At 34.7% G+C, this 19009-nt stretch overlaps 1 protein-coding gene and 1 long non-coding RNA gene across 51 annotated transcripts in view; one reads left to right on the plus strand and one right to left on the minus strand.

The window, feature by feature from the left end:
- Positions 1-19009, plus strand: part of ABI2 (abl interactor 2) — a 125249-nt gene that overhangs the window by 94892 nt on the left and 11348 nt on the right. For 41 of the 50 annotated variants that reach the window (XM_079130603.1, XM_079130649.1, XM_079130620.1 and 38 more), the window contains 2 exons: positions 784-957; positions 14370-18989. In XM_079130603.1, the coding sequence (XP_078986729.1) occupies positions 784-957; positions 14370-14545 (350 nt within the window). In that variant the 3' untranslated portion in view covers positions 14546-18989. Of the gene's footprint in view, positions 1-783; positions 958-14369; positions 18990-19009 lie in introns of those variants that run through there. The other 9 variants (XM_079130640.1, XM_079130639.1, XM_079130642.1 and 6 more) reach the window with 3 other exon arrangements.
- LOC306655930 lies at positions 1605-7156 on the minus strand. The gene is made up of 2 exons (XR_013762357.1): positions 4530-7156; positions 1605-4446 (listed from the first exon to the last, which is right to left on the minus strand). It is a non-coding gene; the product is annotated as an uncharacterized lncRNA (long non-coding RNA).

The following is a 19009-nucleotide window of genomic DNA, read 5'->3' on the forward strand; positions in this document are numbered from 1 at the left end:
TAACTAGGATTGCTCAGAGAATTTCATGGATACAATTCGGTAGTTCATAAATAAGAGTTAGTGCTGTTTATTAAAACTGGGCAACTGACAAATGCAGGTTTATTCATTTTATTTTGTTGGATTGTGCTCTAGTATATACCAAGCATTTTGAAAGTTTTGAGTTCTCTGAGTTTGGAGGCAATCTTTTAGATGTTATAATATGTTGATACCTGAGCTGTGAAAGCTTCTCTCTATAGATTTTAGATATTTTTGATATTCAAATTACTCTGATAGTACATTTGGACATTAAACCTTAAGAAATTCTGAATAATAAATTACTTGAATTAGTTGAAATTTTTTAAACAAATAAAACATCTTCATGGATGAAGTTATCCAAAATTTGTCTATGACTTTTCTTCCCCAATTTGATAAAATGCTTTTTTAAAAAAAATTGAAAGTAAAGTAGCAGATTATTAAAATTTGACCATTCCTTGGACTCATTTAAATTTGTTATAAGGCTAAACCATTTTGTACTGTATGAAAAGAAGATTATGTATTTGCATAAGAAGGTTAGAGAGGTTCAGTTCGTAGTAATTTTTTGGCTAAACTTTATTCGACATTCATCAGCACTAACTTAAAGGGGAAGGAGGAGTGTCATGCTTTATTTAGAACATATTTGATGGAAAGATTTTTTCTTTCCAGTTATTTTTTGATAAATTATTATTTTCAAGTCTAGGTTTATATTTCATGAATCTAGAAGCTTTGCATAATGTGTAGTTTGTTATCAGCTTCATACATTCTTAGTTTCAGATACACCACCTCCACCACCACCTGTGGAAGAGCCAGTCTTTGATGAATCACCCCCTCCACCTCCTCCTCCAGAAGATTATGAAGAGGAGGAAGCAGCTGTGGTTGAGTATAGTGATCCTTATGCTGAAGAGGACCCACCATGGGCTCCAAGGTCTTACTTGGAAAAGGGTGAGTTTTAGAAGTTTGTGTGGAGGAATGGGAAGACATTTCTACATAGAAATGAAATTTGCTTGTAGTGAAGAGAATCTTATTTATTTTTTACTGATAAGTTTTTGTTTGTTTGTATTATCTATTCAGTTTTAGTCTAGTTAATAAGGTTTATAATTTTGAAAGTAAATTTTTGTGAACATTTGATTACTTTTAAATTGATGATTATCTGTTCCTATCGCAATGCTTTTCACAAATGAATCCTATAAAACAAAAGTCACAAAAGAGGGAGTTTTTTCTATTTCCTTTGGAATCCCTCAAGAAGAGAATTATTTTTCTAAGCTTTTAGTTATTCTTGCCTCATGCTTTAGAGCATCACTATTCTTTTTAGAACATTATTTTGAGTCATCCTATACCAGATATTTCAGTTAATGTCTATGAAGGAAAATTTCTTTGAAAAAATAATGGTTTCTTAGTTTCTTTGCATAGTGGTATGGGGCATTTCTTTTAGTGGAAAGCTTCTCTGAGTATATTAGCTAACCATGACATAGTACCTTTTGACATCAGTTTCCAAATCTCATCCACTCAGAAAATTTTAAAAAATGTATGTTATTTGGAAGGAAAATTTCTTTAAAAGAAATCAAAGCATCTCAAAATTCACAGTAGAATCACCTGCAGAGCTTTTATTAGGAAATACTGAGTTCCACTTGTGGCCAAGTTAGAGAAATAGTAATCAGATTTATACTTCCTTCTAAAATCAATTCAGAAAAAAAAAATGCACAAAATAATTTTTTTCAGACATTGAACAACAGGCAGTGACAGACTCTGACCCCAGAAAGAAGAAAGTCTAAGACTTTTTGTATAACTTTTATACATCTGAAGTAATGTATCTGAAGTGATGTTGCAGAAGAAAGGATCAGCAACATTGATGCTACAGCAATAGAAGCTTTCAGGGAAAAAGAAAGAAACAAACAAAAAACAGAAAAAATACAAAACAGAAATAGGTCAACAGATAGATACGTGGGACAAAATCAGATATTCTTTTTTTTTTTTTTTTTGCACTAGGATTGAACCCAGAGGAGTTTTACCATTGAGCTACATCCCTAGTCCTTTTTATTTTTTGATACAGCCTCACTAAGTTGCCCAGGCTGGCCCTGAACTTCAGCCCTGCTCCCTAAGCCTCCCAGGTCACTGGAATTACAGGTGTTTGCCCAGCACTCAGAAGATAGTCTTAATAAATGTATATGTAATTGGAATCCCTAAGAGACATGGAATGAAAGAAAAAAGATTTGATGCAATAATGGCCAACATATTTTCACAGTTTATGAAATTGATGAAACTTTAATTATCTATTACTGTCTACTAGAATATTCCATAATTTAATTAACAAGGCAACATTTATCATCTCCCCAGTTTTCTCTGTGGCTTTGCTGAACCTTCTGATTCAAGAATGTGCACATGACTGCCATTAAGGTGTCAGCTGAGGCTACAGATATCTCTGGGCTTGACTAGGGGAGAATTTTCTCTAAAGTCATTGGCAGGAATCATTTTGTCATATATCATTGACCTGAGGACCTTAATTTCCTTGTTGGTGATTAACCAGAGGCTGTGCACTATTGTGGGCCACATGGGCTTCTGTCTAGGGCAGTTCACAATGTGGCAGCTTGCCTCATTAAAATGAGCAAGCAAGAAGAGCCAGAGAAAGCACAAGCAAGACTGAAGTTTTTGTACCTAATTTCAGAAATGACAGTCTATTTGTTTGCCATATTCTGTTTATTAAAACAAGTCAAGACCGTCTCTCCTTGTAAAGATAGTTCACATTCTCCCTTGAGTGCATATTCCTTGCTTTAAACCAAAGTTATCTCTCTTGAGAGTGTCCCCAGTCTCCCTTGATTATGTAGTTGCTTTCCTAAATAAACCTCTCTCTGTGCCTCTGGAAAATAAAATAAAACCCGTCAATAGGTTTAGCCTCCACACAAGTGATGGGGATTACATACAGCCATGACTGCTCTGAGGCAGAACCAAGAAATTCCATAAACCCCAAATAGAAGAATTCATTCCAAAGCACATCATAATCAAATTGTTAAAAACCACGAATAAAGACAAAACCTTAAAAATAATCAGAGGAAAAAAAGACACATTACATATATTGAACGAAGATGAGCATGACTGCATAATTCTCATCAAAAACTGATGCAAACCAGAGATATTAAGCCACATCTTTAAAGTAATTAAGGAAAATGTCAACCTAAAGTTCTTTTCTTAGCAAAAATACCCTTCTTAAAAAGACCATCATAGACTAAAAAGTGGGAGGAGCTAGGAACTCACGACTAGCAGATACATGCTAAGTAATTGTACAAGGAACTTTTCCAGGCAGAAGAAAAGTAATACCAGCTGTAGTCTCAGGTCTACAAAAAAGGAGTGAAGAGTAAATGGTGAATATGTGGTTAAATACAAAGACATTTTCCTCATATTTTAATCTTTTTAAAAAAATGACAAATGATGAAATAGCAATGTATTTTCATTGTTACTGTATTTTTATACTTTTATTTATATATATACACACACATACACACATACTGGGTTGGCTGTATTAATATCAGACAGTTGATTTCAGAGCAAGGAATATTACCTTCAATATTACCTAAAAGATGGACATTTTATAAAAATGAATTATCTCATTAAGAGGGCATAGTAATCAAATATATATGCACTTAATAGAGCTTTGAAAAGCAAAAATAGAAAAACCTGAGAGGAAAATACAAATCATAGTTTCAGTTAGATTTCAGCATTCTAAAGTTTTATTTCATTTGGTACTAGAGATTTAACTCAGGGGTACCTTCACCACTGTAGTACATCTCCAGCTCTTTTCATTTTTTATTTTGAGACAGGTTCTCACTCAGTTGCTGAGGTTGGCCTTAAAGGTGTGCCTCACCACACCCATGCTCAGCATTCTAAAGTTTTTACAGAAGTAGAAAATCAGTAAGGATACAGAAAGACGTGAACAATATTACCAGTCAACTTGCCCTCATTAAAATGTATGACATATTTCACCTATTAACTGCAGAATCATATGCTTTTAAAGCATACAAATGTACTGAATTCATGTTCACTGATAGAACGTATTATGGCCACAAAGAAAAATCTCAATAAATATAGAGGTTTGAAATACTGCAAAATATGTTCTCTGAATACAGTTGAAATAAACACCAGAAATAAATCTTAGAAATCCCAGAATAAGTTGGATGTGGTGGTATGAGCCTTATAGAACCAGCAGGAGACTGAGACTTGAGGATTGCTTGAACCCAGGACTTCGAGATTAGCCTGGGCAACATAGTTAGACCCTGTGTCCTAAAAAAAGAAAGAAAAATGCAGCACAACAGAAGTTCTCAAATATTTGGAAATTAAATGACACACTTCATTGTTTGAGGAAGAAATCTCAAGAGAAAATAAAAAATAATTAAAAAATTTTAGTTGTAGATGGACATGCTCTCTTTATTATTTATCTATCTATCTATCTATCTATCTATTTATTTATTTATTTATTTATTTATTTAACCCAGTGCCTCACATGTGCTAGGTAAGCCCTCTACCACTGAGCTATAATCCCAGCCCCTAGAACAAAATTTTAACTTGATGAAAATAAATATATTGTATTGATGTGTGGGATGCAGCAATTAGAAGAAATTTATAGCATAAAATGGCTATATTAAAAAATTGACCAAAGATACAAATTACCCTTATCAGGAATGAAATTAAAAGGCATCATTGACAGATTTTATAGAAATTAAAAGAATAATAAGGAAATACATGAGTAACTTTATGCCTATAAATTCAGCAACTTAAATGAAATGAACAGATTTTCTAAAAGACACAAAGCTCATTCAGAAAGAAATAGGTAAAGTAATATTCCTATATATTTTAAAGAAATTGAGTTTAAAACCTTCCCACAAAGAAAATTCTAGGCACCCAAATGGTGTCACTGGAAGTTCTAACAAGCATTTATGAAAGAAATCAACAGTGCTCACAGTTTTCCAGAAAATAGAAATAGAAGTAATACTTCTCAGCTGATTTTACAAGGCTAGCATTACCTTGATAACAAAATTACATGGCATTATTAAAATTACCTTATAAACATAGAGAAGTTTTTTTAAGATCAAATGTAGTAATTTTGAAAAAGATAATACATCATGAGTATATGCAGTTTATACTGGGAATGTAGGGTCAATTTAACATTTGACAAATCAATTTAATTCACTATCTTCACATTAAAAAGAAGAAAAAAACATCTGACTATCTCAGTTGGCACAAAGTTATTTGACATTCTAGAACATGATGAAAATTTTAGCAAACTATGAATAAGAAGAGAAATTTTTCAGCCTGATAAAAGGCATCTGGAGAACTTGCAGCTCACATTAATACTCAAGCATGAAGACTGAATATTACATCTCCTGAGGTCTGGAACAAAGCAGTGATATCTGTTCCTGTCATTCCTATTCAACATTGCATCTGAGGTCCCAGTCAGTGCAGTAAGGGGGTGATGGAGGGACTGAGCATACAAGTTGGAAAAAAAAGAAGCAAAATTGTTTTCATTTGCGTCCGTCCTAAGGAACGTATAAAATAAAAGTTGGTAGAACTAAATAGCAGGCTTAGGTTAATTACTAATTACATTAGTAATTGATATAGAAAACTAATTGCATTTTGTATATTAGCAACCATTGAAATATACATAACAATGCTTTTTCTAATATAAAAATATGAAATATTTAGAAATTTAATAAAGTATTTGCAAGGCATTATGAAAACTGTAAAACATTAGAATTAATGAAGGCCTTAAATAAATTGAGATGTATATACTATGTTCTTTGGTTATCAAGAGACTGATTTTCCTCAGATCTATAGATTGAATGCATTCCTAATAAAAATTTAGCAGTCTTTCTTACAAATTGATAAGGGGTTCTAAAAGTTAGAGTAAAATGCTAAAGACCTAATATAGTCAGAAATTTTGAAAAAATGTTGATTTAACCTGTCTGATTTTAGGGTTCTGTAAAGTTATAGTATTCAAGACATTGTGGTGCTGGGGGTTGTATAGGAATAGAAATCAGTGGACTAGCACACAGAATTCAGAAATAAGTTCATACATACTGTTTGACAAAGGTGCAAGGTAATTGGATGGGAAAAGGATAGTAATTGGATAGGGAAAGGATAGATTCAATGCATAGTAACATAACAGGTAGTTAGCCATCTATACTACTTTTATTTTACCATGCTTAGAAATTAACCTGAAGTGAATTTTGTACCTGAATTTAAAAACCTAAGCTATAAAACTTCTGAAGGGAAATATAGGACAATATTTTTGTGATCTTGGGTGCAGAAAAATTATTTTTTTCCAGAAAGCACATAAATAAATGAAAATCAAAAGAAAAAAATTGATAAACTTTTCTTCAAAAGATACTATTAAGAAGATGACAAGGCAAACCATAGACTGGGAAAAAATGCAAAATAACTAAGATAAACAACTTATAGGATAAAAAAAGAAGATAGAAACACACTTAACCAAATAAATAAATGCATGGCAAATAAAACACAGGAAAAGGTGCTCAACATTATTGGTTATTAGGGAGATGAAATTAAAGCCATCATGAACCAAACTAAATACTACTTCATATCTTCTGGAATGGCTACAGTTAAAAACAATACCAAGTGTTACGGTGTGGTTGAAACTGGAGCTTTCATACATTGCTAGTGAGAATGCAAAAGAAAACACTTTAGAAAACAGCCACAGTTTAACAAGTTAGAGAATTACCTACCATCTGATTTGGCAATTCTCTCCCATGATTTACCTAAGAAGAGTGAAGACATGGTCACACAAAGACTTGAACATACATGTTCATAGCCACTTTATTCATAGTAGTCAAAACTTGGAGAATAGCCCAGATATTTTCCACTAGGTGACTAGATAAACTAATTTGGGGATAGATGTCCAGTCAGTGGACCACTATTCTACAATTAAAAGGAACAAATTACTTGTATGGCAACAATATGGATGGATTCCCAAAAGTCTATGGTAATGAAAGAATCCCAACACAAAAGGCTCATTTTATCTAAGTGAAATCCAGAAGATCATATTAGTGACATAGGGAGCTATAGTATTCCTACACTTCCATATCTCTTGAATTAGAATCTCTGAAAATGGGACCAGGTATCAGGCTTTTTTTTTTTTTTTAAGGTCCTCAGATAATTTCAAAGCTGAGAACAAACAACTGTCATAGGTTTATCTTCATTTTTGATTTACTGCCCCTATTGGCAAAGAGGGAATAATGTTAAGTCTTGGTTTAACTTGGGTAGAGACAGATATTTTCATGCATTTTGTGACTGGCGTAATGCAAGACTTATGAGAATATATAAGGTGATTTCCCCATTTGTAAACTAGGAATGATAAACCAGTATATTTATGTAGAATGTTTAGTATTTATAAACCCTGTGCTATGTATTTTATGTTGATTACTTGATTTACTATAATAGTGCTTTGAGATAAAAATTAGTTGGAACTATTTATTAACTCCCATTTATAACTGAGTAAAAAGTTTAGGAAAATTAATTGTGTTCTGTAAACTAAATGACAGAGTTGGGATTTAAATTCTGGAGTTCACACTTCTAACCATTGTCCTGAGTCTGAGCTCTGGGATTTGCCAGACCCATTTGCTATGCCACATACTAACTAGCATTACATTCTTCTTGGTAGACTTCTACTCAAGTTGTCAGTAATCAGTTTATATTCCTTCCTTTTATCAGGCTGTTCTTGTATACTTCCAGCTCAACAGTAGAACTTTTTATCTAGAAGAACAAATAATATATATGGTAATTGTCCTGTAACATTTCTGTCCTTACAAAACTGTCCCTTGTTAACTTTTGTATCTCTAAAAGTCAGCACAGGTGATCTATTATTGCTTGTCAAAAAATGAATAGTGCTGTTAATTTTGAGGATTCCTAGAAAGTTTTCAGAGGATGTGACATTTCTGATGTGCCTTGAATGTTGAGTATGAATTTCTCAGAGAAGAAATAAAGGGTCTTCCTGGTAGAGGGACTCCTGAGTTAAAGGGCATGGCTATTTGGGGCTTGGTGAGTAGTGCCTGGTGCAGAAAGGCATATGTGTGGGTTCTGGGGGGTGTAGTGGGGGATAGGTGGGATATGAGCATAGGAAGGGAAGTTAAGTTGTAATTGGGTAGTGGGAGGTCTTATACATGCTGAGGTGTATGAATGTGTGTGTGTTTGTAGTTGTAGATTGACAGAATGCCTTTGTTTTATTTATTTTTTATGTGGTGCTAAGGATTGGACCCAGTGCCTCACATGTGCCTAGGCAAGCACCCTGCCACAGCTAGCCCTAGCCCAAGAATGCTTTTCTTTTTTAAAAAATCTGATAGTAAAGGGAAATTGTGAAAGATTTTTAAAAGCAGGTTAGTGATAAGATCCTAGTACTCAAATAAATATTTCCCTTCCTTCCTTCTCCCTCCCTCTCGCCCCCACCGTTTCCCCTACCTCCTCCCTTTTTGAAATACCTGATAATAGTGTAGAAAACATTGGAAAGGAGGAAAAGTTGGAATTGGGAAGATCAGTTTGGAGATCTTTCAAAGCCAGAGATAAGGGCCTCAAATGAGGCAGCAGTACTGAAAATCTTGTTCACATAAATACATAGATGCAAGTGGAAGGATATTTTATGTGGCATTGTCACTTGATTCCTTTAGCTTCTTCAGAGTTATTGACCAGAAATTAAATAGTCTTCTGGCTTCAAGAACCATGTTTTATGATGTGTCAGCTGTTAATTCCATTAAGGCCTTTCTTAAATTTTGTTAAAAGCAAAGAAATGGGCGGGTGTGGTGGCACACACCTGTAATCCCAGCGGCTCAGGAGGCCAAGACAGGCGGATCATGAGTTTAAAGCCAGCCTCAGCAACAGAGAGGCACTAAAAAACTCAGTGAGAACCTGTCTCTAAATAAAATACAAAATAGGCCTGGGGATGTGGCTCAGTGGTTGAGTGACCCTGAGTTCAATCCCTGATACCCCCCCAGCCCCCCAAAAAAAGGCAAAAAAATGTGAGCCATTTGATTTCCAGATGATTGGGTTACTCAGTCAGTAAAGTAGTTCTTTCTTAGTACCAGCATCAATATTTTTGAATAGTCCCTTTGATACCCACTTTAAGACTGCACCACTAGGTTTTAGTTAAGTGGGAAAAGGATCAAAAACACTGAGAACTTTTATGACTGACACTTGATAGAAGATGGACGGTATCATCTCAGATCAGTTCTAGGAAGCAGTATTTATAGGAGTTGAAAAATCTAGTCTCCGTAATACCATCTTTCACTTATACTGCTTAGAAGAAATTTAGGTGTCCTGAGTAGTGAATGTGTACCAGATTAAAACTGGTTCACTGACCAGGGCAGTGGCCTTGATGGAAAGAAGTGCTTGGATTTGCGGTAGAATTAACATGACTTGAGTGTATGGGGGGAAGTGAGTGAGGTGAAGGCAAGAATGACTCCGAGTTTCCTGACTTATGTAGAAACTAAACTAGTGTAAGATACAGGAGAAAATAATGTAATGAAGTTGTGCGGAAAATGCCAGGAAGGGGGACATAAGTAATCATCATTGCAAACATCACAGGAAGCTCAGTTAAGGAAAGAGCCTGGAGGACTGGCTGGCAGTGTGTCCTCCCCTGTGCTCAGGGCTGAGGTAAGCCACAGCTGGGCTTGGACCCCATCACCAAGCAGCCCTGCGGCACCCTGTTGCAGAGCAGAGCCCTGGGCTGCAGGAGGAGAACCCGTAGGTCTGAGGAAGAGTATCTTGAGAGAAAGAAAGAAGTCGAAAGCGTTGTAAGAAAAACTCGGATTGGACATGGGATTGGTCAAGTTGGCCAGAAAGTATCTCTCAAGGAGTTCCTTTGTAAATACTTGAAGCACACAGCTACTCTCAACATGAGAAGCATGAGTGTTATGAAGAAAGGGGGTACTCTCTCAGCAGAATTTCTGAAGGTCTTTCTTCTGTCTCTGTTGCGCTCTCATCTGCTGGCCATTGAATTGGGGATCTATATTGGAAGACCTCTGACAGCCTCCATCAGCACCTTTTGATAAAGACTTAGATCTGACTTTGTTCACATATTGGGGATTTATATCTGAGCTTGACAGCTGACTGGAGAGAGATGGTAATCCTTGGGTAGCTGCACCACTTGTATTTATTTGTTTCATAAGTGCTGTGCTCCCAATTTAGTAAAATAAAACAACAGACACTGAAATCATGCTGACCTATACGTATGGAATCCATTAATAAGCATGTAAGACTGATTAATATCTACTCTGAATAATTTGGTAGTAAGTTTTCTTTGGATATTAGATATAAAATAGTATAAGTAAATTAATAATCATGTATGTATTATTTAATAATTATCCATAACCTAGTTCAGCTAGAATACTTTATATTTAAACAGAAGATTGAATAACACTGGTAGAAAAATTACTGCATTAAGGGATTTGTCCAAAAGAAATATTGTGGCCTAATAGTCACTCTGTTGTAGAAAATGTATTTAATTGAAATGGATGCAGGTTGTTTATAGAGACCACTTAACTATCTTATTAAGTAATAAATAGAAACCAAGGTACAGCTACAAACTCCACAGTATAGTGCATGCATCAAACAGTGTTTTTGCAGTGCAGGGACTCTAGCCTGACTATCAAGTTCTTCAACTTGCTCAGTCAGTTTTCTGTTAAAGGCACATACTTAGTATCTCTTACTTTGTTGCTCTGATCGTTGGATTTAATCTTAATAATTCGTGCTCAACTTTTGTAGGCTCTTAAAAAGCAACTTTATTTTAAACAAATGTGTCTACTTTAAAAGGTTGGAGATAGAAAAATATGTTTGCCAAATCGAGGTGGGGGAGGGTCTGGAGAAAAGAACTATGATCTCAAAATTAGAAGGTTGTTTCTTCAGTGGTTACCTTTGAGCAAACAGTTTGATTAGAGAATGGTGGGGACAGAAGGAATAAAGCTACATTAACTAAGCAACATTATTTGTATAGAAACAGTATCAAAAATGTTCTAAAATGTGTCTCAATTCAGATTACATTGTTAAGTAGTTAAACAGACTCTTCATTGGTAGTATCAGTGAACCTTAGGACAAGTTATACATAAATTCCAAATTATGTTAAATATGGTTTTGCTGACCCAGAATAAACTTTCTCTTTTCCATGTAAATAAAATTAACTCAATTTAAAATGTGACTTAATATAGTCTCTTTTCTAGTAACTTGCCAGAAGTTCTAGGTACTTAATTGCTTGATATGGTTGCTAATGCTATTACAGTTGTTGGTGGTCATTATTTTTAGCTCATGTATAACATTTTCATTTTGCACTCTCCTACATTGTTGTTAACTTAGTATCACCTCAGTTTTCTTCCAATGCATATTTAAGTTACTGAGTAGTTGAATAATACAGAATGTAGATTAATTTACAAGTGTCCAAAGTGCTAAGCCTTGTATTCAGTGACAGAGGGATTCAGAGATGAGTATGCAATCGATCTTTCCCTGAAGGAGTCTGCAGCATAGTTTGGATTGCTATTCCTTGTTGCAACTTTCCTATTTTATGAGAGAAGATAGCTGACTCCTCTTACTAATCACTGACCACTATTATGTAGCACCATCTTTCTTTGTTTATATTTAACTCTGCAACATACTTCATATAAAATTACAACACTAAAGTTAAAGAAAATATTTAGCCCATTTTGACTCATCATCCCAAATGTAGAACATCTATAAAAACTTATATAATATATAACAATTATGTAATATGAAATATAATTCTATAAGTAATTACATAATTATATTAATTAACATCAATACATATAAGTTCTAGATTATGAATTCCAACCTATTTTAATGTACCTGTCTGTTTTTATTGAAATATTTGCAGAATTGAAAACAAACAATGTGTTACACTAAGAAGTTTTGCTCAGTTATAGACCTTAATAAAGTATTTTTAGAGTGCTTTCAACTGAAATGCAAAATTTCAACAGTTATACTTTGGGAATTTGGAATATATTTTCACATTAACAGAAATGTAGAGAAAATTTTAATGTGGACACCATTAGCCATTCTATCCTTCTTTCATAGCTATATAGTAACCAAACATTTAACATTTTTGTAAGTTTTTTTCCTTGCAAGTACTTTGTAAATTCCTATTGTGATTGTGATACTGTCTAGTACACATGCATAATGGAAAGTATTTATTAGACTTTCCTCATTACTACAAAAAACATTTTTCCAGGCTAAATAAAATCTAGATAGATTTTATAGTTTTGAACATCAATATTTTGAATCTTGGTGTATATATATATATATATATATATATATATATATATATATACCTTCTTAGTTATTTTGATTAATGTCTTTTGCACCAAATCAAATCTATTTTCCTTTTGATGAATAGCTTTAAAATGAAGAAGTAAATGAAGTAAATTGCTGGTGTTTATCTTTCCCTGGAGTAAAAATGAATTTGGGGGGCATGTACTGGGAATTTAACCCAGGGGTACTCTACCACTGAGCTACATCCCCAAGCCCTTTTATTTCAAGGTAGGGTCTTGCTGAATTGCTGAGTATAGTCTTGAACTTGAAATCATCCTGCCTCTGCATCCCCAGTTGTTGGGATGAAAAGGAGTATTTTTAAGCAGGCTTTTTTTTTTTTTTTTTTTTAAATGTATTTATTTATCTGTTCTGTGGTACTGGGGATCAAACTCAGGCCTCACACATGCTCGCCAAGCACTCTATCACTGAGCTACATCCCAACCCTGCCCCACTTGGTTAAAAAAAATAACCAGTTAACTTCAAAATAGTGATCACTTATTTTGATCCCTACCCCTTCATCTAACAGGTTAAAGTTGTTAATTTATGTCACTATAAACAGTCTCTGCAGTCATATTAAATGTGAATTCTGTCTAATCCAGTTTCTACATTTTAAAGAATGGGTGCACATGGAGCTTAATAACAGAGTAACATTTCTACTACTGTGTCGCAGTAGCATTTATATTCTCTTCTGAATTACTTTTCAGTGGGTTTGCATTTCTATACGCATCAAGGATATTTTTTCTTTAAAAAATGCTAGAAGAGGGGCTGGGGTTGTGGCTCAGTGGTGGAGCACTTGCCTGTGAGGCACTGGGTTCGATTCTCAGCACCACATGTAAATAAATGAATAAAATAAAGTTTTATCAGCATCTAAAAAAAATGCTAGAAGATGTTAGGTTGACTGGCAATACTAAATACTCCTATTCTCTTACATATACTTAAACTTGTGTCATGTAATTGTATTTAGTTGTGTTTAGGTGTTTGGTTATATTTTGAGAAATACAGACCGAACTCTTCCAAGCCAGGCCCATGTAAATTATTTCTTGGTGTCCTAAATGTATCATAATAACAAAATATATTAAGGAAGCCATTTAGTTTTTATTAAGGCAAGCCAGAGACATAAATTTTCTTTAACTAGGGCAAGCTGTATTATATCTTAAGTCCCTGTTTTGGTTTCTGTTTCTCATTTATTTATGTGAGGAATAAGGTTGCATGACAAAATAACAAAGTTAGTACATATTTCTCAAAATGATGGAGAGTTCATTGAAGGTTTGGTATTTATAAAAGGCAGAGGGGATGAAGAGATTGGAACAAAAATTAACTCTTCAAGTAGAGCTGAGTAAGTTTTAAGGTACCCCAATTTAACTAAACTGTTGAGGTAGATGTAATATTAGGAACCAGATATTATCTGAGCTAGTGGTTGAAAGGCCCAGTTTCCAAGTGACTTAGCAATGAAAATCATAGGAAAACCTGTAGATGTCTTGTTTCTCTTAGCACTTTAAAGATGAATATTATGGATCTATTAGTAATGTAAGATAGTATGTGTTTTTAATGACTATATATACAATATATATGAGAGACTCCTATTATTCATGCATTTGACTTGTGAGACTCCAGCCACTATTCTACTCAGTGAACAGGCCTGACTTCAGAAAGTGTGCCTTCTTACTTCTCATATTGTATCTGATTAGTATCATTCTAATGTTTTTAAAAAACATAATATGGTATCTCAGACAAACTCAAATGAATCTTTCATGTTAATGAGATTGACTCTCTCTTCAATGAGGTACTTTCCTATAGGCTATTAAAGGGTAAAGGTTTGACTCTCTGTGATGGGTTTTTTGGTTTTGCTTTTTGCCATTTGTTCTTACTACCTAACTTTCCTATAAAATTGGATTCTATTATATAGAAGTGTTTATTACATAGAAAAATATGTAAATTTTGGTCTGTGTTTGTGTAGAAAGTCACCATGTTTGCTTATTTGGCTGGCTCTATCTTTCTAGGAATAGTATTCTCTTTTATATCATTTTTTTTCCCTCCTCTTCTAGTTGTGGCAATTTATGATTATACAAAAGACAAAGAAGACGAGCTGTCCTTTCAGGAAGGAGCCATTATTTATGTCATCAAGAAGAATGACGATGGTTGGTATGAGGGAGTTATGAATGGAGTGACTGGGCTCTTTCCTGGGAATTACGTTGAGTCTATCATGCATTATTCTGAGTAAAGCTCAGCAGGGCTGTGCTTCCCTCGCAGGAATAGTCAGGTCTTCCCAGATTATCCGGAGGCCCTGGGGATTTCCCTCCAGTGAAATAGAATGAAGGATACAAATGATAAAAACTACTATTTTAATTTTTTTTTTTTTTTGGTTTATCCCCCAGTATTAAAACAAAAACAAAAAAGCAAGCCAAGTCTGAACAAATGGATCTTTCTATACACATCATTTGTAATATGCTGAGCTGTCTGGATTGAAATAAAGTGACCATTTCTGAATAAATCAAAAGTCAGATTAAGACTGGTTCAGGAAAAAATCTGGGATCTTTCTCAGGAATACTGTACACCCTTGGGGTTTTCCTTCCTGCAGAATCTGTGGCATTGGATGTTCATCATTGCCTGTGCTAAGGGGTTAACCCCATGGCCCAGTGGGTACCCTAGCCCCTCATTCTTCCACTTGTATAAAGAGGAGAGAACCAATATTTAAATACCACAATTAACTATTTTTACAATAGTTTCAGATGGCTTTTTTCCCTCTATAACACTGTAAATTCTGCATTCTCTCAGCACTTGAGTGTACTAGATGAGTTAATGCTGAACTCAGTTGCATCTGATCATGTTTGTTTGTAGATTATAAGGATGATGGAATGTGAAAGTCTCCATACATTCTGAGGGTGGTTAACAATTCCCACAGTTTTAGTGTGCTGCTGCATGAGACTGCATTGCCACTGATGGCCAGTGTGCCCAGATGTGAAATGTGTAGGGGTTCATAAGTTGAGTTTGGTGTGTGAAGTTAGACACGTAGGTTCCTAAGTCTCTGAAGGAACTGCCCTGTAGAACAGGGGTCCCGATCCCTCACCTCAGGTGCTGTTTCAGGGAGTAGGATCATGGAGGTTAGACCAACTATTACTTATTACTTCTTTGCTACGTAGAAAAACCATTTTTTGGCTTTTTGTTGTTTGTTTTGGAAGAGAATAGCAGTTGGGAGTGAAATAAAAGGCTGCTACCTTGCTCTCTGAACTTACTACTGGCCACTGTTAGCTGCTGTTGTCATTTACTTACTGAGCTCTAGAAAAGGTAAATCCAAATCCTTGCCTGATTTTATGTCATTTAACTCTGAAATAGCTGCTCTTAGTAAGAATTTGAACCTTCTATATCAGACTAAGTATACAGTGGAACAAGACTAATAAGCCAGTCACATAGATAAACATCAGTATAACTTTCAAGAGAAACTAATAAATATTTCCATCTGCATAATAATTAATAATTATAGCTTCACCCATTGGAGTTTGAAGGTTCCATGACTTCAATCATCCCTTTTGTAATCAGCATAAGAAATAGTTAAAAGTACAGAAGGGGTTGCTGCTCAGTAGGTAAATACTATGACATGGGCCAGCTTATGGTCAGGCCCAAAGCTGCCATTGTGGGTTTCTTTCCAGTACAGTGACCTGGCCAGAAGAGAGCTTTGCTGGATAACTTCCCTGTGCTGGGTGAAAAAGGACAGGCAATAGTTGCATGTTTTTCAAATGTAGGCATTTGATGGGTAGTACAGATATAAGGACTTGGTTGAAAAATGAACAAGTATAATAATGTGTGAGGAAATACAGATGGTATAGGCAGAAGTTATTCCACTTGTAAATCTGTTATCTGGGCATATAACTTCACCATTTAACTGAGACCCAGTTATAATGTTTCCTTATCAAGATTTTGTTTGTTTTAAAGTTGCAGTTTTTTTTTTTTTAATCACATTTTAGTTATTTTGGTTTTAGATTTTCCCCAATACTTTGGACTTAGAGTTATTGTTTCTTGTACACATTCCACTTTGTGGTTTTGTGAGATCATCTTAGCATGTCTCACTCCATTTTCCTTCATGATAATGGCCCTGAATATCCTCCTAGCCTTTAGCTTCATTATGGACCCAAACAAGATTATATATTTGGATCTGTCAAACTCTTCGTAGCACTGGTACATAACTAGGGAAATCTTTGAAATTAGTTGTTCTAATTATCAATTAAAGTAGTTTTGGGCCAAGAAGCTTAGAGGAATAATAAGGTGGAGGGTGTTTTGAAATTCAACAAATAGTTCCCATAGCTCACCTCTACCAGAGAAGCAAAGGCAACTACAGAAAGCAGAGCTGGTGGAGTCAAGGGATGCAGCTTGCCTGCTGGACCCTGCTGGTTGGGGAGTACAGAAGACACTGGTGAAATCCTATATTATACTGAAGATCTACAGTGGGGGGAAATTCATGGTTAGCTGATTTATTTTTCTATATTATTTAGTACTCATGTGTGTGACTTTGTTTTATAAACAATTGTTGAATTTTTGCATATTAAATTTTTGTACAGTTTCAAATTCTATAGTTTGTCTTGAAAGGATACTATGAAATAATGAGCCAGGCCTACAGTAATTGGAGACTTTTAATGTATGTAATATTACATAGATTGCATGCTATTAATAGTCTATAAGGGTAGTATATTTCCTGTTTTGTTGTAAGTTTCCCCATCTGTCTTTTTATAAACTAAAAGATGGTTCTTAGGAATTTCAGATGAATTCATGAAATCTTCATGTGCTGCAAAGATGTATTGCTATTACAGCAAAGATGATCCAAGTCTGAAATTTGCTTACCAGTAAGCAACCATTTTATCAGGATAGCAGGAATCTAATATGATGGTGGTCTTCCCTCCAGATTTTCTTTTTGATTGTGTGTGGCCACTCCCTTTTTCCCTTCAAAAAAAAGGATTGAATAGTTGGGTTTAAAAAAATATTTTTTAGATATTAATATTTGAAAGTCCACAGGGACATGTGAGTGAACATAAACATTTTTATTTTTGACTTTGTGGCCAAGACAATAAATTGGAAACAAAAAATAGTGCCAGTTTTTCAAAATCTAGTCCTGAGAGATTCATTCATTTAGCCTGCAGTGTGTTTGGAATAAGTATGAATCGTTTTTCTCTTGTGGTATTTCCCATCTTTTGGCTACTTCCTTCTGTCTTCCTCAGAGACACCTGCTGTTCCCACATTGGGGCTGGTAAGGGACTGCTAACTTTGCTATGTTCCTAAATCACTGGGTGTGACATTTTCGTTCCCTCCTTCCTTCCTTCCAATGCTGTTTACTACCCAGCTGGAGAGAATGTTTTATGCATCTTAACGGTGATATCTGTAAATGTAGCTGTGCTCCTTAACATTTGACATTGACTAAAGGTAATTAAGGTTTTTCTGTTTGGGAGGCATCAGAAATGATGGTAGTTTGCTTTTATCTTTTCTCATTTTCTTTTAGCAGGTCCGTTCTTTTACCTTTTATTACCTTTTCTCCTCTTGGAGAGAGCATGGCATGTCCTGAAGGCCACCTTACCTCTGAAAAGGGTTGGAGGAGTTGGCAGGTGACTGCCAGGCATTTGGAAAGAATGGGGATCTGTTCACTTCTGAACTTTGGCCAAAAACTCTCGATTGGTGTTGAAGTGGTAATTTCCCTCACATAATTTACTTTAGAATTACAGAACTTTAGAGCTAGATGAGCTTTTAAAATTTTTGATTCAGTCTCATTTCACTAATGAGGTTATTAGATGCTTTGTTTCAGATTTAGAGTTCCTGACTCAATGCCCAGTACTCTTTCCACTACACCACAAATGTCTTAATTAAATGTGCTGTATTTTTCTTTAAAAATTAAGAGTTCTACTTGATGTTTTCAGGAATATACTTGAAAATATATGCCATGTTTTGGTAAATAACCATCAGAGTATTCAGACTGTTTAAAGGAGTGTATTAAGTGCAACCTTAGTGAAAAAAATCTTCATTTACCCCTTCTAAAACTATACTCAGTATAAACACTCTTTCTATAAGGTGTTATGTAGCAAAAACACATTAGTTCAACACTGGCAGGAGCACAGCACAGCAGAACAGCCTTATTTAAGAGAGCCTTACAAAAGTTATTAAATGGAGGCATTGAGCTCATTACCTTTATGTTTACGTTATGCTGATCTTTGTTTCATTGAGAATCTCTATTTAAAAATTACAAGCGAAATGACAGGGCCTAGCTGTGTATAAATGATCCTTGCTAAATATCTTAAGGTTTTTTGTAATGAAAACACAACAAAAAGCTTATTTTCACATTAAAATGAAACCTCTTTTGCAACTTCAGAATTCTATGGAAAAGCAGTTTTTATCATATTTTGTGTCCATGTACCTTTTTTCTTAACAAAATGATTTACAAAAAAGAATGTAAAATTTGTGATCTGGCCAGTTGTACTTTTTAGCTCCCACAGAGTTGGTAGTGTTGAGTAAAAAACATTCAGGAAATTTGAGGGAGCAGTCTGTTGCCAGTAATTGTTCCTTGTGTGTGCCATTAAACCACCTCCAGATGACTGGGGCTACATTCACTTTTTAATTTTTTAATTGTATTTGGAATTAATTATTGCTGTGTACTAAGAATTTGACCTAAATAAAAATCACAAAGTGTATTCAAATGTCTTGTGAAATT

This window comes from Sciurus vulgaris (assembly GCF_902686455.1).
Source record: "Sciurus vulgaris genome assembly, chromosome: 3".
NCBI classification, from domain to species: Eukaryota; Metazoa; Chordata; class Mammalia; order Rodentia; family Sciuridae; genus Sciurus; species Sciurus vulgaris.